General features: G+C 36.1%; 4 protein-coding genes across 5 annotated transcripts; 1 reads left to right on the forward strand and 3 right to left on the reverse strand.

The window, feature by feature from the left end:
• Positions 1 to 6,234: 6,234 nt before the first annotated feature.
• Positions 6,235 to 8,761, reverse strand: LOC145229027 (translocon-associated protein subunit delta-like). The gene is made up of 6 exons (XM_080094276.1): positions 8,604 to 8,761; positions 8,393 to 8,513; positions 8,128 to 8,255; positions 6,716 to 6,843; positions 6,544 to 6,646; positions 6,235 to 6,478 (listed from the first exon to the last, which is right to left on the reverse strand). Exons 2-6 carry the CDS (start codon positions 8,442 to 8,444, stop codon positions 6,374 to 6,376), a joined length of 516 nt encoding a protein of 171 aa, XP_079950402.1. The 5' UTR covers positions 8,445 to 8,513; positions 8,604 to 8,761; the 3' UTR covers positions 6,235 to 6,373.
• Positions 8,762 to 10,431: 1,670 nt separating this feature from the next.
• Positions 10,432 to 12,088, forward strand: LOC145229028 (small nuclear ribonucleoprotein F). 2 transcript variants are annotated; one of them, XM_080094278.1, is made up of 3 exons: positions 10,432 to 10,557; positions 10,983 to 11,173; positions 11,875 to 12,088. In XM_080094278.1, the coding sequence occupies exons 1-3, from the start codon at positions 10,552 to 10,554 to the stop codon at positions 11,939 to 11,941; spliced, it is 264 nt and encodes an 87-aa protein (XP_079950404.1). In that variant the 5' UTR covers positions 10,432 to 10,551; the 3' UTR covers positions 11,942 to 12,088. The 2 variants fall into 2 exon arrangements, with proteins under 2 accessions (XP_079950404.1, XP_079950403.1); XM_080094277.1 differs by lacking the exon at positions 11,875 to 12,088 and having other exon boundaries at positions 10,983 to 11,868.
• A 2,549-nt stretch (positions 12,089 to 14,637) lies between these two features.
• Positions 14,638 to 15,752, reverse strand: LOC145229029 (small ribosomal subunit protein uS14-like). Its single transcript, XM_080094279.1, has 3 exons — positions 15,654 to 15,752; positions 14,820 to 14,919; positions 14,638 to 14,739 (listed from the first exon to the last, which is right to left on the reverse strand). The coding sequence occupies exons 1-3, from the start codon at positions 15,713 to 15,715 to the stop codon at positions 14,731 to 14,733; spliced, it is 171 nt and encodes a 56-aa protein (XP_079950405.1). The 5' UTR covers positions 15,716 to 15,752; the 3' UTR covers positions 14,638 to 14,730.
• Positions 15,753 to 16,838: 1,086 nt separating this feature from the next.
• On the reverse strand, positions 16,839 to 22,810 carry LOC145229261 (mannan-binding lectin serine protease 2-like). The gene is made up of 17 exons (XM_080094564.1): positions 22,732 to 22,810; positions 22,344 to 22,584; positions 21,923 to 22,091; positions 21,689 to 21,841; positions 21,259 to 21,365; positions 21,104 to 21,196; positions 20,873 to 21,029; positions 20,581 to 20,766; positions 20,375 to 20,489; positions 18,908 to 19,020; positions 18,551 to 18,658; positions 18,400 to 18,490; positions 17,740 to 17,806; positions 17,551 to 17,670; positions 17,381 to 17,495; positions 17,174 to 17,324; positions 16,839 to 17,078 (listed from the first exon to the last, which is right to left on the reverse strand). The coding sequence occupies exons 1-17, from the start codon at positions 22,734 to 22,736 to the stop codon at positions 16,886 to 16,888; spliced, it is 2,184 nt and encodes a 727-aa protein (XP_079950690.1). The 5' UTR covers positions 22,737 to 22,810; the 3' UTR covers positions 16,839 to 16,885.
• Positions 22,811 to 23,639: the final 829 nt, after the last annotated feature.

A 23,639-nucleotide genomic window follows, 5' to 3' on the forward strand; every position in this document is an offset into this window, starting at 1 on the left:
TAAAACAGATACATAAAATGACATAGCTGATATGCGATACTCAACAACCGTTTCTGTTTGCGAACGTACATGTCGATTAACCCATATAGCGAATTTCGAATTCAGAACACCCCACTGCCTAAAATGTGAAAATTAACTGCAGAAAATTTCTGACATCTGATTTACCAATCTGGCACGTTGTGTTGGCTTGTTGGTATGAACCATTTCGGCTTGCACCTATAAACGCTTTCTACCTTCATGCAAGTTAGAGAAATATACGTTTTTACCTATAACTACTCGATATAACCTCATTCCATAAGCTTTCTGACAAACGTTGCTTTGAGCGGGGGTTATAACACAATGACTTAGAAAAAAGCCAGCCCGATGACGTCAACCGTTTGCTCAAACGTCGAATGACGAAGCATGAACGGCTTGACGCATTTGCAGCAATATTTTTGATACGCGAGGGAGGTGTTTTATTGCCCTATTTAGAAGCAACGAATGTCGCAACCAATTCATATTTTTCAGTCGAAACTAACACATATGGGCTGTTCATGATCATCAACTCGATTTGTCGCTGACAAGGGCGCGGTGAGGTACGACCTCAGAACTAGCTCATCAAAGCAAGAAAAAAACCGCGTCGCTGTGCAGAACGACGAGACTTTTTGAGTCAGTATAGGCCACCAAGAGCTACACTTTCCACGCCCAAATTAGTGGCTATAGACATGACCTCACAGGAACCGATATGACCTGCCTGACATAAAATTTGACTTCTTGCGGTCTGAGGCGATAATCACCTTGTTGGTAGATTTTGCAACTTGATTACCGACGTTATGTACAGTACATAGATCTGCAACATACGATTTGACGTCAATTAAAGACGGATTTTTGAGCAAGCTCGATTTTAGCACTTTAACTTAAGGAAAACGTTTGCAATAATCCCATTAGAGTCAAATTTTCCGATTCTTAATCTATACACAAGAAAGTTGGCATTTTGTTTTTGCATAAGTAAAGACAAAAAAAGTTAAACATACATGATGATGTTTGCCTCGAATCAACGAAGCTACAATTTTGTCGATGGTTTATGTCGACCTCCGGTTCAGCTGCAACGGGGAATATGCGACTGCAAATTGGCCACGTCCCACGTATTCACCGCAATATTTGCAACGGTGTTTTGTTGTGGGCCAACGTCTAGTTTAATTCTAATTCCTAAAATTCATCAACGTTTTAATTTAGAAACACTTACCAAATTTGAGTCCACTAAACGTTGGTTTGGGCACTATTTTGGGGTTTGTATTTTGAAAGGACCAATATGGCCATTTCCATGTTTACTCTCCTAATTTTTTTAAATGGCATGTAGCCTGTATCACGTTTGCATCAAGTAGCTGTTGTTTTAGGGCAAGTGGAACCGGTACAACGTCATTGCAGGACTAAAATCACCATTTAGGGTTTAGTAAAATTCGCGTTGCTTAAGCATTACCTAAACGCGGCAGTTTTATTTCGTGCGAATTTTGGGTAATTAATTCTTTCTATCAATGAAAGTGTGCAATTTGCAAACATTTTGCCCACCGGTATGACGGGTTATATTGGTAACATGTGAGTATTATATTCGCGTATTATCTAATCTAAACAGTATAATTGAGAAACGTTAGTCACGATTTGTCAAACAGCTAAATGGTTATTTTTATAATCCGAAAGAAAAATTCTGCATCCGAAAATACCAAACCAACATGCAGAGGCATGTATGTAACCTTGCTATATTTGTACAAATGTATCTGAAACGAGGTGTTTGCGTGAATACAGTGCGAGATATAAAAATAAAAATTTAAAAGTTGATTTGACTATGTTTAGATGTACCACGGACAGACGTGAATTCACGTTGGTGCTGCATTGAGTTTACACATGTAAGGTAAGAAAATGGGATTGATCTATTGTTGGATAAACGCCGCATTTAGATCAGTGTATTTTTTGGCCAGTGCTGAGTATAAGTTCACCGTGTAAACGTTAAAAAATCTAACACAACATACAACGATACGCGTACAGGCGGACGACTGTGGATTGTTTCATGAAATGCAAATACTGTAACTTGTTACGACGAATCGCTAGTTACTGGTTTTCCACGTGTGCACACACCAATTTCTTATCAACCCAATTACAATACACCTTAGTTTGTTAGGGTACTTTTTCGCCAATTATCCCTTATTTTTAAAGCTGAACTAGAGAGTTGCGATTCGGTGAAGTTGGGTGTTTATAAATTTAACACTCTACTGACACCTAGTTGTTAATTTTCAAAGTACATTATCAATAATTAACTGGCAAACAGCTTCTAAAACAAAGGCGCCATCCAATTTTAAAAAATTGATAATAATGAAGAAAGTTTTGCACCGCATTGCGTTTATGAAACCGCCGCCTAAAACAAACTAATACAAAACTCTCTAACCTAATTAAAGTAATGCTGTATGGCCTGTAGTTATCGTTCAATTTCCAAGCCCAAGGTATAAACGTACAGAAATAATGGGTGACATGACTTGATATTTTTTTCGAAAATTTGGGTGTGGGGTGTTACGTAAATGGTGTGAATCACGTTCAACATGTACCGACCTGCCTGCCACGGCCGCATCTTGCACAAAATTATGACAATCGTGCATGCAACTACCAATTGTAAAATGCGGTACAGGCTATATAAACCTGCAAGCTGTGGCCGCAAAAACAAATCTCAAGTCCAATTTCAAAATATGTGCAGAGAATTTTGTGTGAATAAGATATAAAAGACTAATAATTTTGAAGACAAAATTAAAACTTCATAAAACAACATTTAGATTATTTTAATTTAAAATTAGGATAGAAATTTTAAAAAAGTCTTAGGTGTTTTGGCGGGTGTTTTTTGCGCTTATTTTTCAGAAGCTTTTGGTAGTCGTGTGTTTGAAATGTGAAAAAAAGGATTCAGCTAGGGGGGATGGTGTATCCGCCGCAGTTGGTAGGGTTTCGGACGAAACCCGATCGGGCGATGTCGAATAGTGTGGATCCGGTTTGTACGATTTACGGTGAAATGGTTTTGGTTCCTGCCCGAATTTCAGGGCTGACCACGGCCCAAAAAGTAAAATTTAACTGAAGCTGCACCAAACCACTGTGCGATGGCGTAGCCGAGGGTCGGCGACTTTCATTGCGTGGAAAATCATGAAAGGTAAAGGAACATGTCGTGTAAAGGCGGCACCGTTTTAACGACAGGGGAACATATTTAGGTAAAGGGAGGGGGATCGATCAAAACGGAAGAAATGACCGGTTACGTAGAATCAACAGCTAGTTATCCCTTAACACTTAACGCCTCCTGAAAGTGTGTGGATTCCACACATAGCACTGGAGAACACGTTTTCGCTCACCGAAGTTGTTACTCGCTCTTTCGGGACACTCTTTACATAGGGACACAAATTACTCCGCTAGGCCGTTGACCCAAAGGTGATAAGAAGCGAGTGCTTCCAAGCAAGCCAGGCCAAAAAAGCAAGCCAAAAGTCTTGGATGTAGCAATGCAGGGGGGCAATTATCTTTGAAACCAAATGCATGTAGTGAAGAGCGGTACTTAGTGGCAACATGATGTACGCATTTGTACTCTTTTTTTACTCTTACCCGAGTTTAAACGAATGGCAGGCCTAATAGTATTTAATTAGATCAACAATCAAGTTTTCAAAGACACAAAATCCAATAATTTCGGCGATTCAAATCAAACAAAAGAATTCGTGAAAGAGACATGGGCCAAGGGCTATTATTCACAAAAAAATAAAGATTATACTTAACAAAATATGTTGGGATGATGCTATTTGTAAAAACATCTACATTTATTGATAAATTAGTGAAAATTTACAGCACATATTTTGGTTATTTTACGAACGAGTTATCATCGCATCAGAAATTGATTCCTAGCGCATATTTACCACATATTTTATTTCACTTTGGTTTACTTTTAGATCTAAGCTCATCAGAATGAATAATCCCGGCTACTACTTGACGTTATTTTGACCGGAATATAAAGGTAAAATGTTTATTGTCAAATAGTGTTTAGGTTATCAGGGAATGTGGCTTAAAACCCATGTTTCATTACTTTAAGTTTTACCTTAAAAGAATGTCGCCAATTTAAGTTTAACTCAGTGAGCCAGAGGAAAAACTGCATGAGAGTACTTTCAATTTGACTATTTTTATACATTTTCAAATACTAATTTAATCAAAAAAATATTTGTTTAATAAGATATTTATGTCTTTACCCAACATACGTTACATGCTTTAAGTCCATACTACCTATAACTTAAATCCACAGTATGCGTAGCCTACTTGTCTTGCGGCCGGCCGTGTTTGTTTTATTTTTATCTCCGATGGATGCTCATCGCCTGAAAGAGTTATGCGCACAACGAGATTCCTGACAAGCAGTCCAATGTTTATTAAAGGAAAGCAAGGATCGAGGCTGGGTTTGAACCGACAAATTTGTAAGCGCATGGCGGTTGCGCTCAATTTTAAACATTTTTGTAAATCGGTCCATTTTGCCAATGCAACGTAACTGAAGAACCCTCTTTAACTGAAGAAAAGGTCTTATAGCTTTTTTTAGCTTTGCTATTTCTTTCACAAATAGGTAGCCTGTTACATTACACTGCGTCCTAAAAGCACAATCTAATTATCGAACTTTACTGCTTGCATATTTGCCAACACGGCGCGAAAAGGAAATTACGTAAAACCAATTATATTCTGTATAGTCACATAAAACTCTTTTTGTTGTAATGGTCATAATGTAACCCAAAACAAGTTTAAAAGATAAAAACAACTGCGCTAAATACTCGGCTTTTGTGGAGGTAGCCCTCATCTAGCTATTGTAAAACCAATGTTTAGTTTGACACACATTTCTATTGTCAAAGTATGCTGTTTTTTTGTTTGATATTACTTCCTCGGTTTTTTTTAATGTTTCCCTTAGAATAGAATGTTAATCCCGCTGCGTCACTTGTTAACAAACAGTTCCAGTCAAAAGTAAACACAAACTTATTTTCCAACTGCAGTTTGTCCATCATAACATTAAGTAGTGTTAACTTCAGATTGCTACGCCCGACTGTACAGACCGAACTACCTGGAACTATCCAATAATTTGATCCCAAGCGTTGGTACCGCATACAAATGTTATGGAGACCGCATACAAGCACTTTATCCGCTTTTTAACTTTTCCGTGTTTCTTTTTATCTGTAAGTTTGTTTATTCTAGCCTTATTTACTAAAACGTGTGGAATTTCTTCCATGAACGACATGCGGACGTCCAAAGCAAATAGGGGAATATTTGAACTTGCTAGATTGTAAAAAAAAAACATATTTAAGATGGACTATTATGTTGTTATCTTCCTTGGCTTGGAATTACCTCTAACAGGAGTAAATGTTTGAAAAAGCGCACGTGGAGCGAACTTGTGTTAAAAAAACCTGGACGATCCACATATAAATAGGTCGAGCTACTTACACAATAACTCACGTCAGCAGCACATTTAACAATTTTCGGTAGGTGGCGCAGGAGCTGAATTATTTATTTAGCGGCTAAAGAGGGGTAGAGTATAGAGTTGGACAGGACCTTGGTCCGATGGTCTCGCGCGCCTGTTCCACATACAGACATAAAAAAATCTTGATCGGGATTCGTCCCTGGCAGTGACCCGGGTTCGAACCCCGTATTAAAGATAGGGATAGAGTCGGGAAGTAAGTTTTCATAAATTTTACATTAAGAACTAAATTTGTGGGTTAGTTTCATTTAATTTTTAATGATAATACTTTACCTAACCCCAACAGCCCTAACCGTAGGCATAGTTTATGGTGTTAGTAGATTTTCCAGTGAAAAAAAGGAAACAACTTCCATTAAAGGTTGATTAACAAGAAAAAATCAGTGGCAATCAACTACACCAGTGGTTCTCAAACTCGGTTTTCGGGGCCGCATGCGGCTCTTAACTACTTATATTGCGGCTCGCAACAGACCTCAGAAAACCACCAAACATTGCTATTTTAGCTTTCAAAGTCATCTTCTTTAGTGATTTTCTCAAGGTATCGTTTTTTTGCGGCTCCCTACACACTTAAAAAAATACCATTTGGGCCCGACAATAAAAAAGTTTGAGAACCACTGAACTACAGTGTGGTGACCAACTTTTTTGCAAGGTGTTTACTGTTAGACATTGTTTGTGTTTCCCTTAAACAGACACAAAAATGGATTGCATCATTAATAGGCAAAAATTAATCAAAACAAGTCACAGACATTTGTAACTGTAAATTTATTTTGAAAAAAATTAAATCATCAGGTGAAAATCTGCAATTTGTAGGTAACCAAACAGTGTAATAGTGATATTAGTGAACTTCAAATTACTGCATCAATGAAAAGATACAAATCAATCTCATGCTATAACTTCGCTTCGTTCTTTGCAGACCACATAGAAAACAATAGTTGCCACAATCAGAGCAAGCAACTCTGAACGAATCCATAATTTTGATGAGAGACCCTGTTACAAATTTGTCATTGTTACAAAACTGAAAAATATCTTTATTTAGTCAATTAAATTCGTACCGGATGTTTAAATTCAACCTGAAACAGTTCTTTCACAGAATTTATATCCTGGGAGCTTCTGATTGCTTTTCTCAGATTAGAGTAGCCTTCCTCATCAAAGAATCTTTTACAAATAATTGTGATTTATTTTAAACTTAATTAACAAATTTTGCACAGTTACAATTATTCTTACCTAACTTTGTACATTTTGCTTGCTTGGACTAAAGAACTGCTAGTCCAGCTAACTTGAAAGTTATTTCCTTCTGGGGATTTTGTGACTGGAATTTGTGTTCCCTCAACATCAGCAAACAGCAGCAAATCCTGCCAATTGTTGTTTCAATTACTAGTACATTATGTTTTTGCACTTAATGATAAATATGTAACAGGTAATATGAACAGGTGGTGAACTACCTTAGCTGTTAATCAAATGACAAGCAACTTCCAAACTATAGAGCATGGCAGTTATATGTTTAAACTTTTTTAAACTGTTTGCAAGCCATTTTTTAGGACAAAAAACTATTTTCTTGCATTCGGGTTCTGCAAGTGCACAGATAATAAGAAATCTGAATGTTTCGTAACATGAAATAGGAATTGTTTAATTTGTTTTAAATGTTACTATTTCACTATATTATTCAACATATTATTCCACAAAGTTGTTTTACAACATGATTGTTTCCAAAGGCACAATAGGCAATAAATTTTTGCATTAATGTTAAACCCAGAGTGACAGATCCTAATAAATAAACCTTAGAACACCCTTGTTTTAAGGGCATGAAAATAAAAAAATAATGTGATGATATATGTCTTCTTATTTTGCAAACATTATACTTTCAGCAAAAGATGTTTGAAACACTAAGAACGTGGTTTAAAAAAGCTACTATAAAACATGACTACAACAAAAGACATAAACAAAATGCAGGTAAAGTTATAAGCAAAACTTCAATTGCCCCCACATACGATCTGCCCCTTTTGAAAACTGTTGCTTAAAAGCCTAACTGGAAAACACTGAGGCTATAAGAATAAAAAATGCTTATTACAACAATAGCACCTGTAAACAATATCCTCATGCTACACAGAATAGAGTATAAAACTAAGTTATGTGCCTTTTGGGAAGGAGTGCATAATAAATTAAATACTGGATATCAAGCTGACTTTTACACACCAGTGGACAAGTAAAATAGCAAGTGGCAACAATTATTATGTGAATGGAACCTGTGTCACATAAATGTTGACACTAAAACATTTGGATACTTAACAAATGCATTGGCTGTAGAGGTTTGGTACTATTTAAAACAGCTTGCTCGCTGCAAGCTAATAATATTTTTCATATCTTAAAAACGCAGGAGCTTCAAGTAATTAAAATAACACTATTATCTAACCTCTGATACCTAGACTTTGCACAGGCTAAGTACATGCAAAGTAGACTAAGCGGATTGTAGTTTTACATGGCACGCCAGACTGTCTCTTAAACAACAACCTACACTTAATTTGGTCAAAGTGTTTGAAAAAAAACATAGTTTTGGCACACAAATTCTTTAAAAGCACTATTTTTAAGCTAAGATATATAATTTTGCAGCGGTTGAACTGCTGCTCTTGGTTACTTACATCAACCTTGTTTTTGCATTTAAGTGTAAATTCAACAACAACCGCTGAACTTTGACTTAATTTTTCATTGTTGCTTGTGTAATGTGAAAAGGAGGGAGTTGGCTGTACGCAAGTGTTTGCTGTTGCACCTGTGGAAGAAAAATCGGCGTCAATAACCAATGTACATTTACAACTCAAGATTTTAAAGATATAAACCAAACAACATTAAAGACTGTAAAGTTACAACTTCTTTGCCTACGGTTTTTGAAAGAGAGTCATTGCATACCTCCAAATAGTACAAAAATAAAAGCAAAGTTGATCAAACGCTGGAAACCCATGATAATTCCAAAAACCAGATAAGCCGACAAGTGCCTTCCAAAAAATCTCAAAAAATATTCAACTGCTTCCTAAAAGTATACGTAATCAGTAAATAAAAAAACTTAATTCTAAGGTAATACTAAAATATGCGGTGCGTGAGGGTAAACTTAAAAAAGTACCTATGTGACGTGTGCTCATTCAACCAAAACAGCATCAGATCCGTTTCTCTCCTGTTCGTTCAAAGTGACGAACAAAATTTCATTGGACTTCAATAGCACACAGTATGGTTAAATTTTATCCAAACTTTAGTTACGTTTTACGAAAAATATGCCAGGTAATCACAACAAAGTTTCCAAAACACTATAACTTTCAACAATTTACTTGGCTGCTGAGGATTTATTTACAACTTGTGCAAAGCACATTTCAACGTGGCAAAGATTTGTGAACAAAATCTTTAAAGCTCAGATTTTTGTTAATTTGAAACAAATGTCAAATATTTTAACTAAAAATGGGGTTGAATGTTCAAAACTTTTGACAAAATAAAACACCTGGCCCACAGCTTTTACACATTTAAGCTTAGTGCGTTTAACTTCAATTTAAGGAGTAGAAGAGGAACTGAGCACGAACCCAGAAACCGGTTTATGCGGTTCTTGTTCATACTCAACCAAAACCAAACCGTAAATTACAATTTCCTTAAAACCCAAACCGGAGTTGAATCTCAGATTTTTATTTCCTTGAAATGACTTGTGCATTATTGGTAATTTATGTTTAATATCTTCCCATTCCACATTATGACGTCAAACTTCCATAAAAAATGCTCCACATTCAACCACTTGCTATATTTGTGACGTAACAGTCACTCGATTGCATCTCCTTGCAGTCAGGCGAGGTGTTAGTTTTAAATTGATTGGAGTGCTAGCAGCGTGCGATCCTTCGAAAATATATTTTTGCAAAAAAAGACAGATCGATAATGGAGCTAGAGGTTTTCCAGAAAGAATGGACAAACTATTTTTTAGTAAAAATAAGTGATAAACTTGTATGCCTTGTTTGTTGCAAACATGTAGCAGCAAAGAAAAAATCAAATCTGGAGCGATATATAAAACCGCTTGTGTGCTTTGGGTATTTTTACACGGAATTTGAAAGTAAAAAAATATTTGGTCCGCCCGAAAATGTTGTGCAATTCATGCGGCCTGCAGTAGTAAGTAGGTTTCCCACCCCTGCTTTAAGACCTTCGCCTTGGACCGTATGACACGAACGTAGAACTTATTTGGTTTTGTTTATCGATTCTAAACTGAGCAATATTCCAACAGCAGAAATACGTTTGAGAATTCAACGTTGAGTAAATCCGATAGTACAATAGGATAGCAATACAGAATGAAAGGGACTAAGAATGTTTTTAAGTACCCTTGCTAGCGCACTGTAGAATGCCAGACTATTGTCCACGTAGGGGGATGTAACTGGGCAACCGCAAATAGAGTAGGACCCTTGTTGGACACAGTAAGAAAGCGTCAGAACTTATTACATGATTACATGAGGGCTATTGAGTTTACCAAACTAGAACACTAATACCAATTTGTTACACTGTTGTATATGTAAAGAAACCGATAAAAATGCAGCCTGTATTACTTTATGTGATCGCCGCCCAAACATTTTTAGATTTCCAACCATGTACTGAAGAATACGCTAGAGAACGGCCACAGGCCGTTTCAAAAACTAACTAATTATAACGCGTGACAGCCACGATTCTTATGGAGTTTGATAAGACCGTGTATATAATGAGTAGAATTAAGGTTTAAAAACCCACAAACCGTTTCGCACCGGACTGGATACCTTTGCCCAAACCGAAACAAAATCAGAACCAGAAAGTATTTTTTTAATATTACATTTTTTTTAAAACCTGAACTGAACCCAAACCCCAAAATCAACACATAATGAACCCAAACCGCACCTAAAGACCTGCTTTAAGTACTAGTAAACATTTTAAATAAACTTTACCTTTTGGTCATGGGATTTATTTTTACTCCACTCTTCCTCGCGTTAAAAACGCGCGGTGCTAAGCATTTACTGGATCTCGTTTGGTGAAGCGAACAGTTTTTTTCGCAAAAGTTCAACAAATAGACAACAATCATGACTGTAAGTTAAGAGTTCTAATTTATTGTCATTAAAGTAGCTTTTTTAGGGTTGCATTGTATTCGTATAAAAGGACGAACTGTTAGTAAATGGAGCTGAACACTTTTAGGTTTCCATTTTGGTTAAAGGGTTAAAATATCAACAACAACTTACCAATGCAACCCAGATATAAAAAGCTTCAATACGTTTTTATTTGCTGTTAGCAAAAATGCATGTCTTTAGGGCCATTCTAGCCCTGTCACTTCAAATTCGATGTATTGCATGGTAATCCAAATTTGTGATTCTCCGGTTTTTACTATTAACAACTATTAATACCGGTAACAATTTTACTAAGTACTAAAGCACAAACTCTATTACATTACGACTTATTAAATCGTTTTACCCTTAAAGATTATTAAAACATGTTTTTGGTGTTTGCCTACTTTCAGACCTTGCCTATGAACCCAAAGCCATTTCTAAATGCTCTTACTGGAAAGCCTGTTCTAGTAAAACTGAAATGGGGAATGGAGTATAAAGGTTACCTTGTGTCAGTTGATGGCTACATGAACATGCAGTTGGCCAACACCGAAGAGTATATTGAAGGGGCTTTATCTGGCCATCTTGGTGAAGTATTAATCAGGTCACAAAATGTTATTTCTTTTGTAAAATTATGGTCTCTTCGAAGCGGTATTTGGGAGATCAGGTTTTATAGCCTTGTCTTGAGTCACACAAGCTACTAAACTTTTTTTTTACCTCTAAACTTGGGATTTAAAAAAATTCCAACTTATTTGTTTCTTGAAGTAGATTCAAAACCCCAAAATATTATAATTTATTGTGATAATATTGGCTAGTGTTTTTCAGCCAATCACTGTACTGCAAAAATCAATGCTGTTAAAGGATGTTTGCAGAAAACAATGTTAGGTAAAACTCCAACCCCAACTAGTCAGATAAAACACAACTGACCATTTAAGTACAGAGATGGATTAATTTCTCAGTTATTTGTCTTTTTGGGTTTCGTACTATTGCCATACACAGGTAAAGGTACTTGTATTTTGGTTAGTAATATAAATTGCCGCAACATGACATAAACTTGTGTCAGGAACACAATTACAAACTAAGCTATTTGTAAGCTGTGATTTGTTTGACACTACAAAAGATCATTTTGTATCAATAAAATGTGATGACATGTCTGCTTGTTAAAAATGTTTAGTGCTTTGTGGGCCTCCAGGTATGACTGGAAAATACTTTGGGCTACAATAATGGAACTTTAATGACCATGGATTTAGGTGTTATATGATTAACCAACACAAGGATAACTTTTATACATATGTTATTATGCAGATGCAACAATGTCTTATACATCAAGGGTGTGGAAGAGGAAGACGAGGATGGTGAAATGAAAGAATAATTTTGTGCCAATTCATTTCAACCATTATTTTCTGCTGTTTGTTAGCTATATCTTATGTATACAACATAATGAGTAGCTGATGTGGAATTGAAGGCTGAAATTGTTTGTGCATTACGTGTTACTTTGTCAATACATCTTTTTCTACAATTTCTGCAAGTTCCTATGGTTCAGACCATGAAAGCCACAATAGAAAAAAGTAGATGTTTTAAAATTTGCTATTTTTGAAAGTTTGCAATGCAGCATATTTAAACACTATTATTATTCAACCCAATCAATCTATTACACAGGACAATTACGTACAAAGGCAATCATGTCTAATAAGTCAGAACCAGCAAGTTGCAGCTATTCCTATTCTTGTTGCTTGCTGTTATCCAGCATTATTTTTTATTCGTTTTTTTGTGGCTCCTTACACACTTGAAAAACTACCTTTTGGCCATGACAACAAAAAAGGTTGAGAACCACTGGTTCAGAAAAACAAAACTGGGCCAACTTAAAATGAATATTACATTATAATGCTTCATAAAATATCCAGCAGCATGATAGGCTTGAATCTAAACATTACTGTTAAAAATCCACACGCCCGCAACACTAAAGTAATAGTGGTTTATTGAAAACACATTTGCAAATCACATCAACATGCAAGGGTCGAGAGAAAGGAATGCCCATAAAATTCTACCAAACCGATTTACCTGAAACATAAAAATCAATGTGTATGGTTTTGTATTCAGTTTGAACCACATTAACTCAGAACATTGCAGAGACCACTGTGGAAATGTGATAGCATTTTGGGAACCTTTAATTTGGAATGTTGTATGGTGCAACAGGATTTGTATAGAATTACTTTTTAACTTTTCATGGAACTTTTCATACTTTTTAACTTTTCATGGAACAAATAAAATGAAGTTATAGGAGCTAAAACAATCAATTTTTAAATTATTGGCCGCACAGGTAAAAAGTATACTGTGACATTAACTTTTGATAGTGTAGGTATGGTATGACAAACATTTTTTATGAGAGTATCTTGAAAAAGTAGAAAACCATTGATAAAGACCATATGCATCAGAAAAAGCCGCAAAATTATCGTCACAATAATCAGACGGTAATTCCACATTATCATCATATGACCTGGAATAAGACATACTAAAAACAAGAATAAATTAATTGGTATCCCACCTGAGCCACTTGGCCATTTGTAGAAAAGAAAACAACATGTTCTGGCAGCATCTACAAATGCAAAATACCTTGTATTAAAACACAGGAAACATTTTTTAAAGTAGTATATCACATGACATCAACTTTAGAGCAAAGTCGCAGGATTTCTGTCACAAATTTCAGACGGTAATTCCATAATTTCATCATAAAACACTATTAACAATAAAATGTAAACACACCTTTTGCTAAGCATCAAGAGGCATCTTGTTTCTCGTTGTTTGCTCTGTCAAACAAAGATGTTTTTTTTATTAATTCATAGAGAAATGTTAAACTGCAAACATGAATATTAGCACAAGAATCAGATAAAGCCGCAAAATTATCGTCACTGGTTTCAGACGGTAATTCCATTTTTTCATCATTTGGCTCATTGTAAAAAAACAACTGCTGTCAGAGATGTGTTCACTTACCACAAGTTCCAGCTTTTCCATATTCATGTCAGGTCCATTTGTCTGTTCTGCTGAACAAAAATATCTCTGTTTATCTTTTTTTACTTGAAAACTACAAATTTAAAGATTAGCACAAGAATCAGATAAAGCCGCAAAATTATCGTCACTAGTTTCAGACGGTAATTCCATTTTATCATCATTTGGTTCAAACTAAAAAAAAACTGCCACAAAAGTTGATATAACTTACCACAAATTTCAGCCCTCCGCAATATTCATGTCAGGTTCATTCGTTTGTTCTGTCAAACAAAGATATCGCTATTAATTGATTTTTTAACTTTAAAACTATGAATTTGAAGACTAGAACAAGAATCAGATAAAGCCGCAAAATTATCAGCACTGGTTTCAGACGGTAATTCCAATTTATCATCATTTGGTTCAAAGAAAATAAACTGCCACAAAAGTTGATATAACTTACCACAAATTTCAGCACTCTGCAATATTCATATCAGGTCTATCTATCTGTTCTGTCGAACAAAAATATCGCTGTTTATCTTCTGTTTTACTTGAAAACTACAAATTTAAAGATTAGCACAAGAATCAGATAAAGCCGCAAAATTATCGTCACTGGTTTCAGACGGTAATTCCATTTTTTCATCATTTGGCTCATTGTAAAAAACACCTGCTGTCAGAGATGTGTTCACTTACCACAAATTCCAGCTTTTCCATATTCATATCAGGTCCATCTATCTGTTCTGCTGAACAAAAATATCTCTGTTTATCTTCTCTTTTACTTGAAAACTACAAATTTAAAGATTAGCACAAGAATCAGATAAAGCCGCAAAATTATCGTCACTAGTTTCAGACGGTAATTCCATTTTATCATCATTTGTTCAATGTAAAAAACTTGTCAGAGATGTGTTAACTTACCACAGATTCCAGCACTTGACCATTCATGCAAAGTCCTTCCGACCTGCCCAGAACAAAAAGGTAAAATCTAAACTAGACTTTAAGAACAGCAGATTGTTACTTACCTTAATAACCTCCTTACAACACAAATACTAAATAAACTGCCTAACATAAAAACAACAACAAATGAAATATTGTAATATAACTTTATTTCCCATCAATATTGATATCTCAAAACTGAAAGTCTTTGCATTCAGAATGAGTGTGAACGCTTCTTTTGAGAATTTAGTCCAACTAGAAAAAAAACAAGCATAGTTTAAACAAGTGTGTGAAAAGCATTTAAATTATTACAAAAATTGTGGAACTCAAAACACCTTGACAAAGCCAATGTCTTTGGCAAACTCTCTGAAGCATTGGCGAGAGATGTTCAATCCATACTTTCTAATGAGGCCGTGACGGTTTCCTGTGATGCGACTAAAACAAATGTGTACAACTTTAATATCAACCAACATACATGATCATTAACACAGCAATCATGTGGTCACTTGATAAATTAAGTCTCACTGCAGATTTTGTGGCTTTTAAAATGACCTTTGGTTCGATATGAATAAATTCAGACAAGATTCTATAAGTTTACAGTAAAAAAATAGTGGTTAATAGGTTTTCTCGGCCAAAGAGGGGGTTTGCAAAAACAAACAACAGTTTAACATGACTAACAGTGCCCTATAGTCTATATATACCAAACCACATTTGGACATGGTAGGTCACAAAATTACAACCTACTTATTTTTGGTGGTCGTAACACCACAGGGTGGGCAGTTTTGATGGTTACAAATAAATACATGCAAAAATAAAAAGGTGTTTATTGCAGTTTAGGTGAGGGTTTCACAATCAAATTACACATAAACACTCATCACAGATGCGATACACCAGACAGTGTCATGCAAGTAGTTTTTAGTTTCAATGCTTATTTCTTTCATTAAGCTTCTGGAGAAACAAAGTTAGTTGTTGTAGTTTAAGTTGTGATGATTCTACCTGTGGTGCGTTTATATCTACATTTATATTATTAGATAAACAATGAAATAAAAGTGCAGCTGTTACAACATGAACTAATCTCTAAATGGCGGATTTGTGCCGGTCAACACTAAGGAATTCATTCATTTTGTGGCAGATTAATTTGTTGCACACGTAGTACATTAAATACATACCAGAATCGCGATCCGCGGCCGTATTTTCTAGGGTGAGAATGCCAGATGTTTTGGTGACCCATCGTGCTGGATTTCGAAGCAAGAAAGGAAGCATTGGTGCGAAATGCATTTTGGGTAATTTTATGTCGTTAGGGGTCGCTAATAAAACACAATTATTTTTACCAGGTATTTCAACACAGGTTGCGGCTTGCGGTGGCTCAGTCTACACCTCGTTTGTTTCATTTTAAAACGAAAAATCGCTATACAACATATATTTCAGAGGCATTGCCGATCGAATAAAATTGCGTTGTACGTGCGGCCTCCACCGCCCTAGGACGGTGGGTGGTATATTTGTTTATATTTGTGTTTGTTTTAAGTTAGGGCGGCAGTGCACACCAAAAAAGTGATCCACAAAGGTAATAAAATCAACAGAAAAATTAAAAAGGTTATTGTATTATATATTGTAAAATGTATGAGTATAAAAAATATTCTTAAATAAAGGCTAAAAAGTTTCATAAAAATCTACAGGCCTACATAGCATGCTGTTTTTGGACCCACACTAGAAAAACTGTTGGCTTACATGTAAGCCGGCTAAACTGTGCAACAAGCCATACCGAGTTTAAGCCACGACCCGTTTCTAGCCGGATTGTTTCAAGCCATTTTGGTTTCAGTGGCTAAATCCAAGCCGACTTTGTTTTTGTCACTTTAAGCGATCCCAAAACCATTCACCCTAGCTGTCATGTTTTGATTTTTACGTTGAATCTGTCTATATGCTTGCATATCTTAACTTTGTCACTTCTGTTTGGGCACAACCTAAACCATTACTCTTTATCTTTAGATGGTCCTTGGTTCTGTACTGGTGACTTCCCAAGCAAATAATACAGACTGATTTCAGTGCACTGAAAGCTGCTTTTGCATAACTATCGAGCTTAAAAGGACGTTTGAATTGAGCGCACGTGGTTTACGATTTCTGTATGAGCACAGCTTTTAAAATTTGAATTTAGTAAAAGTTGAAAACTGCACACCTTTTTTGATTAGGCCTATTTGCTGAGATATAGGCACCAACAGGGTAACCCGGAAATATGACCAAACAATAATAACGTTCAGGTGATTTTGGTTTGAACTCGAATAAGGTTGCTGTAAGCGAAAATCATCAGACGTTTCTACAAACAGTTTCAACTATAATACTAACTCGAACAATTGTTTGACATCCACCACAATTTATTACAGGCAAAAGCAAAAAAGGTTATGATTTATACAATATGGGTGTCCAGGAAACTTAGGTAGTTGGCGACTTTTGTGTAAATCCCAAGTACATGAATCGGCTTGCAATCGATGCTGGTACCGAACGAAACAATCCCGTTGAGAAACCATTTGCTATTGGACACGTCCTTAAACATCAGCGGGCCACCTGAGTCCCCTTTGCATGAGTCTCGGCTTCGAGATCTAGAAATTCCAAATACAATAATTTTCCGTGATATTCTGATATAAACTGACTGCCCAACTTGTCTGCGCGTCACATTTCTTTGGCATAAACTTACACAAATCCGGCACATATCATGTTGGTCGTCAATTTCACGTGCGAATATCTGGCGTCATTTTGGGTGGATTGCTTAAACACAACGACACACTGGGTTCGGTTCACGAAGGGAACTCGTGTCATCATTAACCACATTGAAGGTTCGTCAAGCTCTGTGGAAAATAAACAACAATACAAACTATACAATTACAAGTATTGCATGTCTTACCATTTTTTCCCCAGCCGGCAATAACCCCCCTTTCCTGATATCCCTTTATTTTCTTTGCCCCCATTTCTGGCAGTTGTTTTTCTCTTGGTGTCCTCGGCAGGCAAACCGGGCGTACCTACATATGAAAAGTGTTTAAAATCAATCTTGATATTTTGGCACAATGTACACACATATCTGCCAATAACAGCGCTGGAATTCAGTTTGATAACAGCGATATCATCGTCCATAAGATTGTCTAACTCAGGATGAAGAAATCCATTGTGTACGGTGACTTCGATAGCGCGAAATACCTAATTTAAAATATGTTGACGTGAACCGTAGCATAAACGGACGAAAATTCCCAAAAGGTTAATTTCTACCTGCATGTGTGGATTTGATGAATCGGATCTGTTGGTGACTCCCAAATAAACATGAAAGTTTCTCTGTCTGTACAAAACACAATTGCGTGCATATATGCTATGTTATAGTTCAGTGGTTTTGAACTAGAGGACTAGGATATTTATAACAATACGATTTATTTTAGAGAGAATATTTTTAAGGATAATTTAAAAGGCATACAACGAGCAATTTGGCCTAAAATATATTTTTAGAGAAGATGGAGTTGGAAATACATTAGTTAGGCTTCAACTTCGTTTTTGAATGGGGCATTTTAGGAAAATCCACTAACACCATAAATCACGTCAGCCGCACAATTAACTAATTTTCGACAGGTCGCGCAAAGAGCACTATAAACCTATTTGAAAAGATATATATTCAAAAATGCTGACCGTTAGAGCTATTTGGGTTTGGATTAAGTATTATCATTAATCATTCAATAAAACGAAATTGAAACGTACATTGTAATGTGTTTTTATAAAAAACTTACTTCCCAACCCTATTCCACTTAAACTGCAAAACTAATAATTCAGCTTTTTGCGCCACCAATCGAAAGCTAGCTAAATGTGCAACTGACGTGAGTTATGGTGTAAGTAGCTCTACTGCTTTTTTAACCGTCGTCAGAGTTTACAAACTATGTTTACCCTTGGGGGACGCAGTGTGCAGCAGTTACGACATACTGCTCGTGAACCAGCGATCCTCCGCAAAACGTTTTGGCTTCAAGACCTTGGTTAGCTAAAAATGGAAATAGTTGACTTCTTTGCAGAACATATAAAATAAGATAATTTTTCAAACCCAGATCAAGAAAAGCCATCCAAGGCCATTCATAATTTCTAGCTTCGCGCCCTCCTATAATTTGCGTTTCTGCAAAAATCTCATCAACACGATTTTTTCTGCCGCAAACTGAAACAAAATGTGGAAATGTAATCACTTATGTATTAAACGTACTTTTTCGGTTTTGTAACTTTCCAATAACATAAAAGAATGATAAATTAGGGTTTTATATTCGCAACAGTTGGAATCATCATACAAAATCTTACGTAATTTTCAGTCAAAAGTATGCACTCACAAGCAGTAACTTAAGCAAATAGCCATTGCTAACAGTGTGATCTAAAAATCATTTGCTTTCGTTTACTTTATTCAACCGCTCACCAGGTTGACATGATGGCAAATTATCGTTGTAAAATATTGAAGAGTTTGTGACTGGTTGCCATGTCTGATCGTCTCCACAGCGCCATTCGGATGATCCGGATACCATTTCATACCTGCATAGATAAGTGGAACAGTAAGTAGAGATGACTTGTGAAAGAAAGTTTGAAAAAATATTATAGCACAGGTGTAATGTGTTATAATAATTTCCAGAAAACACTTTATTAAATATCCTAAACATATTCAGGCTGATAATGAGTAATCAAGAGATAGTTAAAGTCACTCTAGGTTACGACAAAGGATAGATAAAGTTGCATGGTAAAAACATCCTTTTTGTAGATTTACTTTAAACATGTAAATACAGGTGCTTTTCAATAAAAGTAAATTCTGAAACGTTTTCAAGTGACAAACTGTTGTGGTTGGTATAACTATAACACGTGTATTATTAAGAATTGTTTAACAGGTATTTATTCTTTTTGAAGAGAATTTTAAAACTATTCCATCATGGTCAGATGGTCTGATTCAGGGGTCATCGAGCTTTTTTACCGCGGACCGGATTGTTTGAGGAATGACGCGAATAGTTAGGCCACAAAAAGCTTTAACAAGCTTTAACGCAGTGTTTACAAAACTGCCAAGAGCCTATGGTCTTCTACGACTTAATTCAGACAACTGTTAATTTGCAAATTATACAGAAGTTTTGAGAATCTTCTTTTCCGAAGAATGCTACTTTATTTTATCACAAATTGAGGGACTTATTCGCACACAATTTATGTTTTTTAGGCTTGTCTGCAATAATAGACATAAAAAAACTGTCTTATGACCATTTCTATGTGTTCATGCAAAACAGGGTAAAATAAATCGTACATGTTGTTGCGGGTGGGTAATTAATGTGTGATAATGCATTTTAGCAAAAGTTTATAAAGACCGCTACAAAACTTATGTAAATTGTTCTGCCCAAAGGTAACTCTCTGTAGGATGAAAAACAAACTACGAAACAGTTATTTTGAGAGAAAAACCTTTTAACCACAAGCCGGCCTTCTTTAAGCGTTACTTGTCTGACAAACAAATGTTACAAAGTGCTGTTTGGGCAGGAACTTGGCCGAATGGTCTGGCGCGCCTGACCCACATACAGACATAAAAAAAAACTTGATCGGGATTCGTCCCCGGGAGTGTCCTGGGTTCGAACCCCGTGAAAAAAAAGTGCTGTTTCATACGTATTATTGACCAATTTAAATACTGTTGGGTGAAATGACGTCGTGAGCCGTGGTTTTGTGACCCCTGATGTGATGTAACAAATAAATAGGCTACCAGCTGCAAAAAATGCAGAATTGTTTAAAAACCACACAAATAATGGTAAAACTCAAGATGATAGCTACTTAAAAATAACCGATTTTAAAAGTTACGGCACCTCTGGTATAAAGCAACACATGACATGCGTCACCGCAAAAACTCTTTTACAGAACAACTCACCATTCAAAGCAGTTGATGACAAAGCTTGATCCATAATGCAATTGCAGATTTTCTTTGTCCACAACAATGGACTTAGAAATATTTAGCAAATGGTCCGGCCGCGGACAGACTTTTACTGAAACGATAAAACATTTGTTATTGGCTTAAATTTGATATAGCCTTTCAATTTTATTACTTATCAGTCAAACTTAAAACTAAAACATTACTTTGGCATGTTGGAGGCGGATGATCCCATTCTCCTGTATCTCCACAAGTGCGGACTTCCAAACCTATCATATTGTAGCCCACGTCACACGAATATTGCATTACATCCCCGTACTCAAAGTATTCCTTGTCACTAGGAATTTGAACATTGCCGTTCGCCAATGCACTCCCCTGTCTGCACCTCCGTTCTGAAGATATTTGTTTTGTCAATTGTTGGCTTTCACAAATACTTTAGTAAGTAAAGTTAAAGACATACCCAAATTACAGCAATAAAAATAAATTGACTAGACTTACTGCTAACGCTGTAGTAGAGCTTAAACCCTGTTTTTTCCACACTCAGGTCGGAGTAAAACTCTACAATGATCGCTGATGTATGTAGCTGCAACCAACTTCCGTTTGCCGGGGCCGTAGATCCACAGTATTTGTCCGAATTTCCATCAGGCAAAATAATCTGCAAGTAATATACACGTATGGCAAACTGGGTGTCACACTTTGCTAAAGTCGTTTTCAGTTTAGGTTTTGCACCTTCACCCAATCATAGGCACAGCCTTCTTCATAATGGTCTTCAATTTCAAATACTGAATCGAAACGAACATCAATGGTGTGTCCAGGAATTGCCTAAAAATACTTTTATTTCAGAATTTCCCGTAACCATTTTTAATTGTCAGAATATAAAATACTTCAATAGCGTATTGGCAGTTTGATAGTTTTGAATACGGATTGGGATATTCAGGTGAAGCCAGGGTGCCATTTGAGCCAACAACAATGACGGAAGAAGGACAATCAGCTGTGTGACATGTCAAACAGTCATTATTTTGATTAGTACATAGTACGTTACATAAACCAGTGGTCGGCAACCGCCGGTCCGCGGTCCGGTACCGGTCCGCGAGGAGTTCGTTGCCGGGCCGTATACTTTTTCAGTTTAAATGCTATAAAACATTTTTCCATGTATCCTGGGGATGATAAAGTAAATTTGGCGTTTTTGTTGCTAAATATTTGTAGCTTTTTGAAGACCGGTCCGCGATAAAATTTCACTTTCAAAAACCGGTCCGCAGTGCAAAAAAGGTTGCCGACCCCTGACATAAACGACAATGAAAACAAATGTCTCACCTACACATGTATGTCCGTTTGCATGCAGGGAAAAACCACGTCTGCACGAGCAGTAATACGAACCCGGTACATTGTGACAGAAGTGATTGCATCGAACCACCTGATCCCAATCTTCCTCTTGAGCCTTTAGCAGCATCTTACATTCGTTTATATCTTAATTTCAATATAAGACTTTACTTAAAACTAAAACCGTAAGCATATGTTTAGAAAATGGTGCAAAGAAACCGTTACAACCTTCTGCTCTAAAATGTGCCACAAATCCATAAGGCAAGGGACTTTCGTTCGAATAATCCGATACAAACCGCACAACCATTTGATTGCTGGTAGAAAAAAACTTTTGGTATACTCCTGGAGCATCGCTTTGGTGTTGAGCCATGTTTCCACAAAATCTTTTGTTGTTGATCTGGCAAAAATTTCAGCTATGTTTTTTATAGCTATTACATTGTTTTACTTAAATTAACGTAGTTGATAAAATATATGGTTAAATAAACACTTTTTGGTTCATTAGTTTTCTTTTCCTTCCGCAGAGTTGACGTTAGAAAAGCATTACATTTATCAATCAGTTATCTCAACCAAATTACCATTATTTATAATATTAACAGAAATAATTAACTAATATTATTGAATAAATTGCGTATCAGGTAATATATATTACTTTCAGGTAATCATAAACACATGAGCCTTGTGTTTCTTCGTACGAATTTTCCACGTCGAACACGGTAAAAAAGAGACGAACTACAAAACCTTCAGACACAGTGATTGTCCAGGTTTTATTGATATTGTTTGGATACGTAGCTGGGTAGTCGTCACTCGAAAAGGTTCCATAGTCAGCTTGGAACTCTTCACAGAAACATCCAAAAACCCCAAGAAACCCCAACAAAACTCCGACAACAAACCTTAAAAATAACAAACTTTAAGTCGTTTTCATCGTTTGGCTTATTTTATGTATGTATAATACGCAACAATTTGTTGCTTTATTTCTAAATTTGACTAAAATCGTCGAAAACGCATTGCGACGTGCTAAACATATTCATAACTCTTACCTCATTGCCTTTGAAAAACACGCCGCCTTCCAAATCACAAACTTCAACGAAATAAAGTAACTACATTCCTACACAATAATAGCTGAAGGCTAAACCAGCCTTTAGACTGCAAACCAAGGCAGCATCGAAACTGCTTGCAGTGTAAGAAGAACGATTAGCTTGTTAACAGCCGCCGGGCAAAAAGTTTTTGTTCATTGGACTCAAGTTTTTACATGTTTGTACAGAAAAAAAAAACGCAAAACGGTTTGTGCAGAAATAAGAGAGGTAACAGTAAAAAATATACATGGGCAGTTTACCCGAACCATTTGTTGTTGTTCCAACGAATGTACATTATCAACTAAACTCAATTGAGTCTATTGTGCTATCTTTACATCGTATTTTGCAACACAATTCTTTCTGCGAGCAGTAACAAATGGATCCTAACATAAATATGTAAACTATGTGGTATTAACAGAATGCAGTTATTCGTTGGTTTGAAAACACAAATAGGAAAAAAGCACGAAATACATATGTTGAATGTAACCCGAGCTTTAAAACGTTTTGTCTTGTTCTTTGTTTTTAATCCTAATCAGAAGCTGACGTTATCTGGGCAGGGATATTTATGACCGAAGTCGGCATGGAACAGATGCAAGTTCTGCTTGAAAACCGCAATTACAAAAACAGACAAAATTGCAACAGGTATAACCAATCATTCTTATCTGTGTTTTGCAATAGATTTAGTGTAATCTGTTGACCTGCATTCACCTATTACTGTGTGGGAACTTACCGGACAAACACCCCTGACCTTCACATGGTTTCGGTAAAGCGCAGTTCATTGTTTTGTTTAACAACAACGTTATGCAGGATGTGTAGACAATCTAAGCGGAGCTTGATGAGTGTATTTCTTTCTAGGTTAACGCATCGACAGT

This window comes from Phallusia mammillata, chromosome 5, assembly GCF_965637545.1.
Source record: "Phallusia mammillata chromosome 5, kaPhaMamm4.hap1.1, whole genome shotgun sequence".
NCBI lineage: Eukaryota > Metazoa > Chordata > Ascidiacea > Phlebobranchia > Ascidiidae > Phallusia > Phallusia mammillata.